The sequence below is a fragment of the Ursus arctos genome, unplaced genomic scaffold (genome assembly GCF_023065955.2).
Source record: "Ursus arctos isolate Adak ecotype North America unplaced genomic scaffold, UrsArc2.0 scaffold_11, whole genome shotgun sequence".
Lineage (NCBI taxonomy): Eukaryota > Metazoa > Chordata > Mammalia > Carnivora > Ursidae > Ursus > Ursus arctos.
This window is the reverse complement of record NW_026622775.1, coordinates 1,843,152-1,859,142: the sequence shown is the minus strand read 5'-3', so window position 1 is coordinate 1,859,142 and position 15,991 is coordinate 1,843,152. Positions and strand designations below refer to the sequence as shown.

The 15,991-nt window shown below is 37.1% G+C and overlaps 1 protein-coding gene across 4 annotated transcripts in view; it reads left to right on the top strand.

Moving 5' to 3' along the window:
• Positions 1-15,991, top strand: part of PPA2 (inorganic pyrophosphatase 2) — an 80,646-nt gene that overhangs the window by 18,342 nt on the left and 46,313 nt on the right. For all 4 annotated transcript variants that reach the window (XR_006409597.3, XM_026499114.4, XM_044384222.3 and 1 more), the window contains 3 exons: positions 2,217-2,270; positions 3,877-3,996; positions 12,432-12,518. Coding sequence is in view for 3 of the 4 variants with exons in the window: in XM_026499114.4 (XP_026354899.2) it covers positions 2,217-2,270; positions 3,877-3,996; positions 12,432-12,518 (261 nt within the window). In the remaining variant the exon portion in view is untranslated. The remainder of the gene's footprint in view (positions 1-2,216; positions 2,271-3,876; positions 3,997-12,431; positions 12,519-15,991) is intronic.

Here is a 15,991-nt window from a genome sequence, read left to right as displayed (position 1 = left end):
CTGACTTTTTTCATATCTTAAGAGTTTTTCTTTTTGTCTTTTGCAATAAAAATAGAAGGGAAAAATGGAGAGAGAGAGAACACCTAAAGGAGGAGGTAAATGGTTCTTGCTCGTATCCGGCTTTCTCACTTGAAATGTGTCCCCTCGAATCTTTCTGATTTTCCCGTAAATTTCAACAGACCATTACTGGTTTATAATTAACAGTAGTCTTAGGATAACCAGACTAACATTGGCTTTAAAAAATTACAGGTAATATGCGTTTTAGCTGGAGAGAAGAAAAGCAGGCTGGAGATTTGCTCTTCAGAGATCAGGAACAAGTGATGAAGGAGAGATGGTTTGCAGGCTTAAAATTCAAACCTTATCTTTTGTTCTTTTGGCCTATTTCAAGTCTGTGTGAGTGGTTTTGGTAGGTGTCATCGTGTAAAACAGTTGTGACTAGCTTGGTCTTCTCTGTCACCTCTGAGGATTCATCTGTATGCATTTGTTCTCTTATAGCCAGGCTTTCAGGGATGAATAAATTATGTGAACATCTGCCATTTACTTAGGTTTTTCTTTTTAACAGCTATTTGAGACATATTTAAACAGGTGCTGGGGTACCTCATAAAAGAGCATAGAAGATGAAACATAACAGCAAGGCTGTGTATAAGGTTGCTAAGATAGGTATGAGACATACTTCTATGGAGCAGTTGTTGGGAATTCATGCTTGGCTTTGTTCTTTATCTCATCATGGATGCGCATTTCTGTCATTGGTAAACGTCAGTCTTAACTAGAAAAACTTAACCGTCATTACTTTTGTGGCTCACTTTATATTTGTATTTAATTGTGTAAATGGCATTCTTTGAATTAATAGCATACATGGATCACTAAGCCCCCAGATACTGGTTAGCAGTGCTGTAAGCCACAGGTTTGCAACTCTGGCTGCGTATTAAAATTGCTTGCAGAGCTTTTAAAAATAAGCAGTGCCCTGGCTCCATACCGAAACTATTGAATTCAAATATGTGGGAGGTGCGTTCTAGGAAATCTTTTTTTTTCCTTAATTGATCAAAGCTTTTCTGGTGATTTTGACACGTGTCACAATTGAGAATAAGTATTTTTAATCACTGCTTTCTCAAATGATCTGTGCTAAAGGATTAGTTTTTTGGTTTATTTCTGCTCTGTTGTGAATTGCTACTTTAAAAAAATACAGTAAAAATGAATTATTAGGAAAGTGTAATTTAAAGTTCAACAGACCTAAAAATGACTCCATCAAATTGCTATAAATGTTGTAAGTGAACCAGTAACAATCAGCTTGCAGATTAGCTCTGGTTCTTGGCCACACTTGGTGTCGCACTGTTGCTTTCCTATGGTAGGTTGTTAGTCACTGATACCGAAATGGCATGCAAGTCAACTTTAACCTTGAGATTTCTCTTTGTAAGGCCCAAACTGTAGGAAATTATAGACTTATGTTCCAAAGTCCTGTAGGCACTCATTTTTACTCACCATTGACCTAGAGTCTCTTTTGCTTTAAACACTCTGCAAAGTTCAAAAATGATTAAAAGAAGCAGTGGTCCTTTGTAACTTTAGGGAATCAGAAATCTTAGGTAAGCAAGCTAAGTGTAGAAAGGCATCAGTCTAACTGTTTTTAAACTTGATACTTAACCTATGCCAGTAGCCTTAATTTTACATTATGATCGTTATAACTTGTCTTCAAATAATGCTTTGTGACTTTCAAAATATTTTACTTCATAATTTTTTGTGTATTTTCATTTAAATTATATAATTGATCTTTATCACAACCTTGTGTGGTGAGTAGGACAGAGGTTATTACACTTTATAGATGGAAAAGTGAGACTTTAGCTTACATGATGGACCCTGTGTCTCACTTCTATTTTAGTTGGAAAATAAAAAATTGAAACAAGTTTCCTGACTCCATTCTAGTTCTGTCCCTGCACCGCGAAGGTGAAATACAGCAACCAGAAATACAGTAACTTCTAACACTGTAGTGTTAGTAGTGTAGTAGTAGTGTTCGTGTGACGTGATGGCTTAAGTCCTGCTGTGTTTTAGACAACTTCTCTAATTTTTCAGAAGAAACTTAAGGCATATGCAGATGTATGGTGTAGTCTCCACACATTTTTATAGGGAAAGAAACTATAGCATTCTTGCACACGAGATAAGTGATAAAAGATAGGTAAAATTTTAAAAATTATCTTTTTTTTTTTTTTTTTTTTAAACTGCAGAATTTGTTTCATATGGTTGTAGAAGTACCTCGGTGGACAAATGCTAAAATGGAGGTATGGGTATATTCTTTCACTATCAAGTGGAAATTATAATTAATGATGTAAAAACTTTGTTTCAAGTTGTTTGACAATAGTTTGAATTTGGGATGGTTGACAAACTTCTTTATGATAAAAACAATTGAAAACATTTTTGTGAACTTTGAATCTAATTTTCAAATAGCAAAATATTATTCAAAACTGAATTTACACTTTAAAGAGTGTGTTTTCCATTTTTGTCTCTCTGGTTTTTTATACACATATTTATTTAATTTTCTTTGACTTTTCTGTCTTTGAAATAACAAACATTTTCAAGGTTTATCTAAACAGATTCTGAGATGTATTGTGTTCATAGATACAATTGAAACATATTTATTTGGGACTGATGGCAAGTTTAGTTTCTAAGGACTAAACTGTCCTTTTGATTTTACTCTACCAGAAATGAAAGCATTTTCCTGGCCAACTCTTGATTTATAAGTGCTATTTTAAGGGCATTTCCTATTCGCCTGGTTACCTTTTCTTTCCCTTTTTTTATCTTTTCCTTGAGACAAAAGAACTTCCCTTTTGCCCTTCAGAATTTTATTGTTCCATCTTCAGTTAGGTAAGATTTAATTTATGGCACTTAATTTCCTTAGTTACTTAAGTCTTGTCCTATAGCTTTGGATGTGGTGGCCAGTATTATTTCAAATATTTTATTTTATTAAAAAGATCTCAGTTATGTATTTATTTGAGGGAGAATGTGGGCGCACACATGTACATGGGCGCAAGAGAGCACACGCAAGCGGAATGAGGGGCAGAGAGAGAGAGGAGAGAATCTCAAGCAGACTCCGTGCGGGGCTTAGTCTCAGGATACTGAGCCGAAATCAAGAGTTGGGCACTTAACTGACTGAGCCGCGCAGACACCCCTCAAGTATTTTAATTAAGGATTGTTATGTAGATGTGTGTTTTCCAGAATTTATATTTAGAGAATTGCCAGTAATTTCACCAGGTCCTAGTAGCATTGTTTTAGGTTAATATTTTAATAGGGAAGAGTTAAAAAATAGATTCTTTTTTAGGTCTTCCTTCAGAATATTTCAGCATTCTGTCTACTTTCTATCTCAGGTAGGTATAAAATCAGGAATCTGTGAGATTCTACCTAATTTAAGCAGTGTTTATTCATTCAAAAATGGCTTCAGTTATTCTTTATAGATTTTTTTTTTTGCAAGGCAGTTTGAGTATATTTGATAGAAAGGTAACTGAAATGAAATTAGTTGGTGAAAATATTGAAGTTAACCTTATTATCATAAGACTGATGGTAGGACATCCAAAATGAGTATCAGAAAACAAGTAGGTTAGTCTTATCATTTTGCCATTTCAGTCATTCTGTTATTTGTGTTAGAAACAAGTGCATATATAATAGAGTGCCTAAATATATAATCCGATGTTTCCTTTTCAGACATTTTTCTTACACAAAACTGTAAAGTAGAAATAAGAGTTAGCTTAATTTATTTTAAAGTATCTTTGATCAGTAAGTTGAAATATAAATATTTAGCCTGATAATAGCAGACAGATTTAAAATATACAATTTGAATATAGAATTAATCGTTTCTCATCCTCCTCTCCCCTTTTTCCATGATCTACTTAGATTGCCACAGAGGAGCCATTGAATCCCATTAAACAAGACATAAAGGATGGCAAGCTACGCTATGTGGTGAATATCTTTCCTCACAAGGGTTATATCTGGAATTATGGTGCCCTCCCACAGGTAACATTTTTGTTATAATGGTAAAACTTCTCTGTCTTCTGAAAAAATTGCCTTGTAAATCCTGTGAACTACTTGAATTTAAATTGGTTCTGAGGGCATGTCAGTTTGAGAGATTTGTAAATTTAAAATTTTTTAATGTGGAGTTTTATTGTATCAGTAAATTTTTTTTCAAACTATATGTATGTCTGTACTCATGTTCTTGGAGTTAGGTGTATAGAGCCCTTACATTTGGCATTTGAACACATTTCTTTTTCTGGGCTTGGCTGTTAAGAGTCAGTGAAAAATGTTTTACCTGCTTTGTCTTCAGTCATTTCTTTGAATGTGACAAGTTATGCTTTTATATACATTCATATATGATAGCATCCTATATTATCCCTTTTTGTTTTCTTCTCACATGAGACATTTCCTCATGGTATCTGGGAAATAGTATCTCCTTCCAGATTATTTAGTGAGTAAAACTCAGAGTATGCAGAATCAAAAGTCTAGGTTTAAGAGACATAGAGAAGCATCTGTCTTTATGATTATAAAAGCCATCTATATTAGATCATCTATCTGGATATTTAAGTTCTGTATTTTATTTTATTTATTAATTTTAATATTTTGCATGAGATTCCAAAATGCTTTTGGGGAAATAACTGAGAAAAAGGAGTCTGGCTTTATCCCACTCAAAAAAACAGCTGCCCATGTAGAATAAATATTTACAGGAAAAGAAGAAAGAAAACTGTTTTCTAAGGGGTCAGCCTGCCTTTGATGCGTTTAGACCACCCACATAGATACATTCTTGGTTAAAACAAGCACTTCTAAAATGATGTACTAAGAATGAGAATGTCTGTTGAAATAATGAAGGCGGGTGTTCTGACTCCCCAGGTGCCTAACTAGACATTCTGTTTGACCTAGCAGTAAAAGGGTAAACAAAAATTTTTTTAAGCTTGGGGGATACTGTTTGTTGGAGAGGATGTATGGATGAGGGGGAGGCCAAAGAAGCAGTTGGATTGGAGAAAGACAAAAATAGAGACGTATAAAGTAGAGTAGGCAGGATATAAACTAAAGTTCATATATCTGTTTATTTCATGAAACATTCATTAAAGGTTTTTGTGCCAGGCAGCGTATGGGTATTGGGTATACAAAGAAAAATGATATACACACATAAGATCAAGGCAGCACAGTAAGTGACTGAGAATGGGGGTTTTGGAGCAGATTGCACTTACTAGTAATGTGACCTTGGGTAAGTTACTTTGTCCTTCTGTGCCTCACTTTCTTCATCTTTTAAATAGAGGTGATAAAGTACCTAGTGCGTATGGTCATGTTGCAGTTAAATGAATTGCTGCGCAGTGACCTTAGAAGAGTGCCAAGAGGATAGTGATCCCATTATTATAGCTACTGGTACTTCTATTATATGGTCTTCCCTGTAAAGGAGTTTACGGGGGTGATGAACAACTAAACCACTGGTTACCTTGGAACATAATAAGTGCTACTAATTCATCTACTAATTCTGAGCTTTTGTAGTTTTTCTGTCTAAAGTCCTGACAAATTTTTGTACTCCTCTGAGTGTGTTTGAATTTTCAGGATGCCCCGACCTACTTTTATGTAGTCTGTTAGCTACGGTAGCTTTACTGTAGACTCTAGCAGTCTCTTAATGCATCCTGAACTATTGCCTACCGAAGTTTAATACTCCATCTAGCATCCAAATAGCATTTTAAAAACTTAAATCTACTAATGTTTTGCTCATATGAGAACCTTTTTAGTGGTTTCCTACTGCCAAAAGGATAAAATACAATATTCTTTTTTTTTTTTTAAGATTTTTATTTATTTATTTGAGAGAGAGAGTACAAGCGGGGGGTTGGGGAGAGGGAGAAACAGCCTCCTGCTGAGCAGGGAGACTAATGTGTAGCTTGATCCCAGGACCCTGGGATCATGACCTGAGCTGAAGGCAGATGCTTAACTGACTGAGCCACCCAGGTGCCCCAAAATATAATATTCTTAGCATGGCCCCTTAACCCTGCCTAATCTGGCCTCTGCTTCCTGCTCCAGCCTCCTTTTACAGCATTTGTCTTTCCTCGCTTCCATTCCACCACAGTGACTTCTTTAGTGTTTCTAATTTCCCTTGTTTCTATACCAAGGCTTCACAGAGCTGTTCCTTTGGTACATACTATATCAGTGTCTGATGTTTGCCAGGCCATGTTGTAAGTACTGGAGGTAAAGTCATGATAAGAATGACAAAAATCCTTCCAGGTCTCTTATTCTGGACAGAGTGACCAACAAAAAAAAGAGTAATAAAATGTATAGTGTGTCAAATGGTGGTGTGTTGGAGAACAATAAAGCAGGGAATGGGACTAGGATATATTGGGAATGTTGCAGTTTTGATAAGGAGAAGGCCTCCGTGAGAAGGGGTTATTTGAGTGAAGACCTCCAGGAAGTGAGGGGACAAGTAACATGCACGTCTCGGGGAGTCCAGCAAGAAACGGGAAGTGTAAAGGTCCCGAGGTGGAAGTAGGCCTAGTGCGTTTGAGTAACAGAAAGAAGACTAGTGTGGCTAGAATGGACGGGAGGAGGAGAAAATGGACCGACCGTAGTCTCTCTGCCATTTTTAACCAGAGATCTTTACCATGTTTTTAAACCTGTATCCAGAAGTGTGTGTGTTAGTCTTTAGCAAAAGAATACACTAGATTGCATAGAAGTTATTTACCAAACAATAAGTGAACTGATTACTGTTTAAGAAAAATTGAAGTTAGGGGGCGCCTGGGTGGCACAGCGGTTAAGCGTCTGCCTTCGGCTCAGGGCGTGATCCCGGTGTTATGGGATCGAGCCCCACGTCAGGCTCTTCCGCTATGAGCCTGCTTCTTCCTCTCCCACTCCCCCTGCTTGTGTTCCCTCTCTCGCTGGCTGTCTCTATCCTGTCAAATAAATAAATAAAATCTTTAAAAAAAAAGAAAAAAAAAAAAGAAAAATTGAAGTTAGGCCAGTTGTTTAAGGGAAAGGATAATTGTACCTAATATCTTTTCACTTCATTGTCAGTATCAAGACAGAATGAATCTGTTAAGATGATAGCCAGCTCCTGGTCCCATTTATATATATTTTTTCATCTTCAGCTTCTCATCCTCGTTTTGCTCCCTCACTCCCGCACTGGCCTTCTCACGATTCCTCTTGTTCTCCAGGCACACTCATGCCACCGGTCTTCATCTTTATCGTGTCCTCCAGCTTGGGACAGTTTTTGCAAGGAATGCACATGGCTTACCTCCTTAAATGTTTGGTCATAAATCACTTTCATGATGTCTGACGGAAAATCCTTTTGAATTTTAACCTTGCCTCCTGCTTCCCTACTTTACTTTTTTCCCTTTTCTATAGAACCTTCTATAGAACAGCTTCTAACATGTTCTATAATTTAGTTATTTATTATGTTTATTGTTAATTTCTTCCAGGTAGAATGCAGACTCCAGGAGGACAGGGATTCTGTCTTTATTGTTCATTGACATCTTCCAGCTAACTGCCTAGCTTAGTACCTGGCATGGCATAGGTGATTAATAAATGCCTGGGGAATGAATAATGAATGCATTGTGTGTATTACATTTGTTTCATACGTGTGTGTGGGTTTAGATTTTGCTGTTTTCTTATGATTTTCCCTGTAACAGAAGGAAATTTGTTCAGAGCAGTTACCAAGTCAGCCGTGTTTGGAAGAACATTAAGCAGCAGAGTATTGCTTAAGTAGCAGTCTCTCTTCCTCGGCTCGTGATTCGTCAGTGTGCTGTCATTATTTCAGACCTTTAGCTGTCTAGACCGTTGAACCTTAATAACTTCTCCCTCACTAGCAGTAATACCTTCCCCAAAATTTGGGTTTGGCCTGAGCAAAATTTTTCTTTGTTTGCTTTCCTGCAGTTGTATTTCCATATATAACAGATTACTCAGTGTTACATCTTCTGAGTGAATATTTAGAAGACCCATTAATGTTAATGGACTGGATAATGTTAAAGGACTAGGATCACGAAATTTAAGATTTCTGTAATCTTCAATTTTTTTAGTAGTGCAGCATTTTTTTTTTAATTGAAGTATATTGACACACAATGTTACATTACTTGCCGCTGTACGACATAGTGATTGGACAACTCTGTAGTTTATGCTACACTCACCCCAAGTGTAGCTACCGTCTGTCACCATACAGCACTATTACAGTACCATTGACTGTATTTCCTGTGCTGTACTTTTATCCCTGTGGCTTACTCATTGCATAACTGGAAGCCTGTCCTTCCCACTCCCCTTCACCCATTTTGCCAACCCTCTGCCGCCCCCAAGATTTCTTCAGTCTTAATGTAATACTGATGTATTTTTATTTTGAACTTCATTATAAATTTGGTTCATTGACCCCAAGTAGCATTTAGTACCACTTATTAGCTTTATAACCTGGGACCAGTGACTAAATTTCTCTAGGCCTGTTTGTACATCTATATTATCATACCACTTACCCACAAGGTTATTTTCAATATTGAATGAGATAATCAAAGCAAAGTGTTTAGCCCCGAAGTGAGTTCTCAGTAATATTTTCTCAATGATGACACTGTTGCCACTGATACTAGCTGCTAATAGTGAGACAACTGGCAGTGGCTTTTGCTCCAAATTGAATCTGTTAAAGTACAGGTAGTGGCTAGGTGGATCCTACTTCCTTTGACTGGGTTATAGGAATTCTGATTAATCAGGAGGTAGTTCTCGAGAAGCACCTGTATGTACAGCTCTGTACAGTTCAATGATTTTTTGACCTAAGGACCAGAGCATGGTGATTACAAATATATTGATTAATATTTGTAGATTATAAGGTAATGATCTCAAACACCTGCCCAGGATGAGAAAGATTTGTTACAGGCTAGATCAGTGATCTGTGTATTTTGATTTATTTATTTTCATAGCTTTATCTATTCTTTGTATGAGATTAACATTATTTATATTTCTGTTGATAATTTCCCTTTTTTTTAATGCTTTTCCTTGGGTCCATGCTAAAATTTTTCTATACACGTAGCATGTATAGGTATGTACTGGTAGGCATATACCTATGAGTCAGATTGCTTAATTGTGAGCTACACACTTTTTTTACTCTGCTAGGTATTTCCAAATTGCTTACAAAAGAAATTGTAACAATATACACTCCTACCAGCAGTATATAGTGTTCCAGGTGCCTTACATCCTTACCAGTACAGTTGACCCTTGAACATGAGTTTGAACTGCATGGGTTTGAATCTTCTTATATATAATTTTTATGATACAGTACTGTAAATGTATTTTCTCTTCCTTAAGATTTTCTTGATAACATTTTCTTTTCTGTGGCTTTAAGAATACAGTATATAACGCATGTAACGTACAAAATATGTGCTGTTTACGTAATTGATAAGGCTTCCTGTCAACAGCAGGCTGTTAGTACTTAAGTTTTTGGGGGAGTCAAAAGTTATACTTAGATTTTCAACTGTACAGGGGTTCAGCATCCCTTACCCCTGAGTTGTTCAAGGGTTAGCTGTATTTGACATTATGAGATTTTTAGGTTTTTGACATAGGGTCTCATTATAGTTTTAATTTTTATTTTTCTGATCACACTAGGTATCTTTGCATGTAAGTTATTCATGTTTCCTCTTTGAATTACCTGTTCCTGTCTTTGGCCCATTTTGTATTGGGTTGCCCTTTTTCTTATTTAGTTGTAGAAGTTATTTCTAAATTTTGGATGGTAATCTTTTTCTTACTTTTGTGAAGCAAATATTAGGATTCGGAATTTCCTCTTGTGGATATTGAGCTTTTTTAGTTGTTTCTTTGCCTAGCTATACAGCTAAAGCTCCACAAGGGGGCGTAATCTAAGTTTTAAATTTGTCCGGATTTCCTCTCCTGGTGCTTGCTTACAATTATACTATATTTTCAAGTTAAGTTAGAAGTCATTTAGTGTGAATCTCTTTTGTAATCACAGTGGAGGCCTGTGCATAAAAGTATTAGAGGCAGGACTGGAACTAGAACCAGTCTGGTGTTTTTGCTAGAAGGGAAATTATGAAGAACTTGCCTTAAAAGTATCAAGATTGTATAGCTTAAGAATTTTGCACTTACGTACTTACTTCCTTGACAGGAGGAATAAATGGATAGATAATATTGAAAGTGGAGCTCTGAGAGGAATACAGACCAATTAATAAATGGGAAACACCCACCAAAACCAAATGAAGTATAGCTTATATGAAGACTGTTTTTGTCTCAGTTCAAGGAAGGAATTTCTTAAAATTAATGCTGATGAAAATGGACTAAGTTATCTCATGAATTTGTAAGCTTCCTATTCACGGTACTATTCATGGGGATGATGAATGACCAACAGTCCTAGAACTCAGGGCTGGGACATACCTAGCAATTGTCTTATGTAGGCCGTTTTTTTTAATAGGTGAAGAAACTGAGATCTGGATGTTTTGGCCAGGGTAGTTTGTGACAGTAGTAGAACTGGAGTCCAGGCATCTTCCTTTAGGTCAGAATGACTTTGTCACATGTGTCCCCTTCTGAGGGTGGGGGTAAAGTTACAGGAAGTTCAAGAAGTTCTCATATCAGGAAGGAAGAACCTCTCAGATATTTTCTGGGTTTGCTTCTAGGTTTTCTGATTTCAGTCTTTCTCAGTCCCATCTTGGTTTCTTCAGCACATCAAGATTAATTTTGTAGCATTTGTTACAAATGCTGCACCGTTTATTAACTTGACATTCTTCAGGGTATTGACTATGTTCTGTTCATCTCTGTTCCTAACTTCCAGCCCAGAGTAGGTACTCAGTAAATATTTGCTGTGTGAATGGATGCCTACTTAGGAGATTCTGTGAGTAAAGAAGGTATTTAAAAGAAGAGAACCATGAAGTAGAATAAGGTTATATCTGGAAGTAATTGCCATTCAGTTGCTGTCATTACCAAACCTTGAGCATCATAGCATAACGATTAATACCTTGCGTTCTCATTCCATTGCTGCCATTTAGAAAATGTGAGCATTGGGCAGATTTAAATTCTGTGTGCTTCAGTTTATTTGTCTGTAAAATGGGATCAACAATGGTACCTTCTTCATGGGGTATGCGTATGTGTGTGTATGTGTGTATCGCTTAGAAAGTGTCCCCTATAATCAGTATGTAAGGTTAACAATTACGTTTATTCTTATTATATTTTATTATTAATATTAGTATTTGAGGTAGTGAAATGTTGATTTGCTGATTTTTTTGCAAGGTGAGGTTCAGTTTATTTCTAAATATATTATAATTTGGACCAGAAGGAAAATAATGGAGTTTATCTAGGGTTTAGCTGTAAGTAAGAGTATAGTTTTAAAATTGTCAATATAAAATTAGAGGAACCAAGCTTGGATAATCTGAAATTGTCTCTAGATAACTGTCTTGAAGTGATGCGGTCTCTGCGCATCTTGTATATCTGAGGAAAATAATTTTAAGGAACTTTTACAGTTCCATTTAGAATCAGGTAATTATGAGGCTTTTTGGGAAGGATGGTGCCTAAGGGATATTTAAATTTGATAACAAATTTCTGTTATGCTCTTCATTTATAGAAATGCTCATGTGTATAATTTGTAACCAGCAGGATATAATCTTTTCAGTAAACTTAAGAGTTGACATCTTTTCATGCTTTTATCAAGGTCTTGAGATTTGATGGCAAAGTAGAGGATTTTTTTTTTTTTTAAGATTTTATTTATTCATTTGACAGAGAGAGACAGCCAGTGAGAGAGGGAACACAAGCAGGGGGAGTGGGAGAGGAAGAAGCAGGCTCATAGCAGAAGAGCCTGATGTGGGGCTCGATCCCATAACGCCGGGATCACGCCCTGAGCCGAAGGCAGACGCTTAACCGCTGTGCCACTCAGGCGCCCCAAAGTAGAGGATTTTTTTAAATGGAATGAAATGAGACAAAAAAAGATTTTTCTTTTATTTGGTGTCAATTCTGTCTTGTTCTTTAGTTTATGAAGGGAAGACTAGGTTTCTTCTAGTAGAAGTCATTTAAAGAATAGGAAGTTTATTTTCAAATGCAGAGAGCCAGGCCCGACGCTGTTACCGTGTCGAAGGAAGCAACGAATGACTGAAGGGACAGTTCAGGCAGCGGCTGGAAGAGGTGCAGACAGTGGAAACCTCTGAACTGAAAGCTTGAAATGAGAGCATGAATTTACATGCTGACTCAACTCGGAAGAAGAGTATGTTTGGAAATACTGCCCACTTTCAGATATGATTATACAGAAAAATGAGAGACCAGAGGGAGGAAATACTATAAATCTGTCTCAATTATTATGATGTTTAGGGTTGTACTGGCATGTTGGCGTGGAGCCTGTATAATTTCTGAGAATTTTCCTTTTGGATTATGACTATCTATAAAACTTCATGATCATGTGGAAAGATTAAGATACATTATGGCGGGTATTAACCTACATTTCTGCCTCCCCCTCCCTTTTTTTTTTTTTTTAGACTTGGGAAGATCCCCATCGAAAAGATAAGAGTACAGACTGCTGTGGAGATAATGATCCTATTGATGTTTGTGAAATAGGCTCAAAGGTTTGTTTTCTAGACATTCTAATATGTGTTCAAGTCTGTTCATGCCATGAAATTCCAGTTCTCTTCAAAAGGCTCCAGTTCTTCAGCTCCCCCGGAGTCTGGCCTATTGCTCCCTCTGATTCGAGTGCCTTTTTGTATCTCTCTTTCCTTCTCTTATGCTAGGGGTTGGTAAACTGCAGCCCACAGCAAGCGAAATATAGTGCACCACCCGTTTGTATCAGTAACACAGTTATGCCTGTTCACTTGTGTATTGTCTGTGGCTGCTTTTGTGCTGAAGTTGAGGAGTGGCAGCAGAGACCGTACCATCCACAAAGTCTAAAGTAACCACTGTCTGACTTCTTACAGAAAAAGTTTGCTGAGTCCTGTCTTCAGCTTCCTTGCCCATTATCCAGACAAGAAATTCAATACTGAGTAAAGCCAACTTGTACTCTTGTCTTTGTGTCTGCTTCCAGGTTGCCAAGACCTACTGGGGAAGAACAAAACCTGTGATTTCATAGGGTGCTGCTACTTACAGAATTCTTTGTGTTTTTGATCCACTTTTCTATTTTCTGTTGCATTTATTGCTAATATTTGTTGTTCCCTGCAGACATTCAACTCCTTACACTTTGTTCTCACTTAACAGCAGAACATTTTGTCTTTAAATTTTGTAGAACCCATAGGAACCCGCAGATAAGAGTTGCCTCATCTTTTCTTTTTGGACTACCAAACTACCTGGGTTTGCAAACGTTATTTCTTCCCTTTCTTGTCTTAGTGTGAGAACTGTCTTATGTAAGACCTGGGTTTCCACATGTGCTGTGGGTCCTGTCTCTTCCTGCCTCATGAGTGACTGTATTGTGTCATCCCTTCCCTCTTCTCTATTCACAGCTTCTTTCTTTATTGGCCTCCTCCCCTGTGCCTTCTTTCCCTTCACATGAAGACTCATAAAAAGAGTTTTCAACACTCATCTGCATCTCCCACTTTTCCACTTAATCTTCAACCTATTTCAAAATTGTTTCCATGCCCCCAGTGTTTCCGTGAAACTACTCTCACAGATGTCCCTGCTAACTTTCTCTTAGCCAGATCTCACATGCTTGTTTCCTGGCTTTGTCTAACTTGAACTCACCGTGGCATTTTCTACTGTTGGAACAGTCTCTTCACTTGACTTTGATTGTATCATAACTGTCTTGGTTGTGCTCTAATTCTGCTGCCTTCTTGGTTTCTTTTCAAGCTCCTTCTCTCTAATTCTTCAGTATTGTTTGGCTTGAGGCTTGTACCTTTGTCCAGCTCTTCTCTAATTGGATCTACCTTGATTTTTCTTCCCTGGGAACAGGTTTTTTAAAATTTTTTCCCAGTTTTGTTTTTGTCTTTGACCCAAATTCCTTCAACATTTAGGACTTTTTTTTTTCTTTCAGTAATATTTATTGTTCAAGAAAATCGTAATTATATTATAGAAATAAAATCAAGCATAAACCTTCCCTCACAATTGTCCTATCCCAATAAATCGTATAGTTTTTATCTTTCTATGTTTCCTTCTTCTTGGGGTAAATATATAAACATTTTTATTTTGTTGGACATTTTTTCCAGTTTATTTTCTGTTATACAGTTAATATAGTTAAAGGTTTTCCTGCATATAGCTTTTCTTTTTTAATTTCTTTTGGGAGAACTGGATATGGGAGGCAGAGTTTCTAGAACGGCCTCTCGAAGGTGTCTGCCCTAATCCCTGGAATCTGTGAATATGGTAATATGTCACTGCCTTGGTTATTATTTTTTAGTATATTAGCTTACTTTAAAGTAGAATTATCCTGGATTTTCTGTGCAGATCTGGTGTAATTAAATGAGCCCTTAAAAGTAAGGAGCTTTCTCTTGCTATTGGCAGAAGAGGAACTCAGAGGTTCCAAGTGTGAGAAGTACTGATATGCCATTGCTGGTTTGAAGATGGAGAAGGGGGCATATGAAAAGGAACGCATTTGGCTTCTAGTTGCGGATCGCAGTCCCTAATTGACATCCAGCAAGTTAATGGGGACCTCAGTTCTACAACTACAAGGAACTGAATTTAAGTGGATTTATTTTTAGACCCTTCAGATCAGATCCCAGCCTGTGCAACACCTTGATTTTGGCCTTGTCAGGTAGTAAGCAGAGAATCTAGCCATGTTGTGCTTGGACTTCTAACCCATGGAAACTGTGAGATAATAAATTTACACTATTTTAAGCCTTTAGGTTTGTCATAGTTCATTACACTACAGTAGAAACACGGGATAACAGGCTTTAAGCAGTTTTACGTTCCATGGTTTTCTTGTATTGATTGGATCCCGCCGAAGTTTTACCTCATTAAAATTCAGAATCAATGTAGAACTTTTGTTGTAGGACCACTGTTACAGTCTGCTCGTACCAGACCCCGGAGAAGTTAGCAGTTGACAAGTACGAGCTGATAAACACATGTAGAGCCCAGAGAGAAAAAAATATTGTATGTATGGAAGACCTCTTGTGTTCTAGTTCATGTATGTGTCATAGCCTTTGCTCTTTACTTCAAGGAATAAGTGATATAATCTCCATTTCACTGTTGAGAAACCAAGTTCTAAAATACTGTGTGAAGTAAGTTGCCTGATGTCACCTTTAGGAATGGTGGAGAAAGATTTCAGCTTCATAATATTTATGACTAAAAGTCCTGTCTTTTGAAATCTTTCCATACCAGCTAGAAGAGTTGGTAATAACCCTAGTCTGATTCTGCCTAAAACCTTTGAGGCACACCTACATTGTTTCAGAATCCCAACTCATTTTTCAGTGACAGACTCTGCTGGACATACAATTTCCTTGGAAGGTAGATTGATAGTTTTATAATGAAACTGGGAAAATAGGTTTCGTCTTGTAGCCAGTGCAGTTTATTCCTTTGATGAGACCTGAGGTAACAATTAGTAATAGGAAGTGAGTGTTAATCACCTTCAAGAACAGGTTGGTAGTTGTTGGTGTAGCGCTCCTTTCTTTGTGTCTGGCTGTGCGGAGAGTCCTTACGTCACCTGTAAGGAACATAATAGTAGAAAGCATACATAATAGTAGAAAGCATCTTTGAGCACTGTGTTGTAAATGAACGAAGGGGAGGGAGCAGAGTCCTGGAAGTTGGATAATAGAGTTAGAACCACATATATAGAAATCTTTAAGGTTGTTGAAATTCCTTGAGGGATTAGGTATTATTCACTTGGTGTCTAACACTATGTGTTCTGCGTACATTTGTTGAAGTGATTTAGAATAAATTGAATTGTAGAAGTTCATAGGAATTTTACCATTTGTTCTTCAGTATCTTATTCTAAGTTTCTGGTTTGCCTGAGAGTTTCCTTTCCAGTCTTTAAAGGTATTATAGCAAGACAGTGGTTTGTCTAATCGCCTTCTGTTGCTTGTGAGATCACAGAGCATGTATCATTCTGATGAAACTTGATAATCCCCAGACATGCTTCCTGGTTGCCCTTGTAACCGTAAACATCTCAAATCTGCTATTCCGT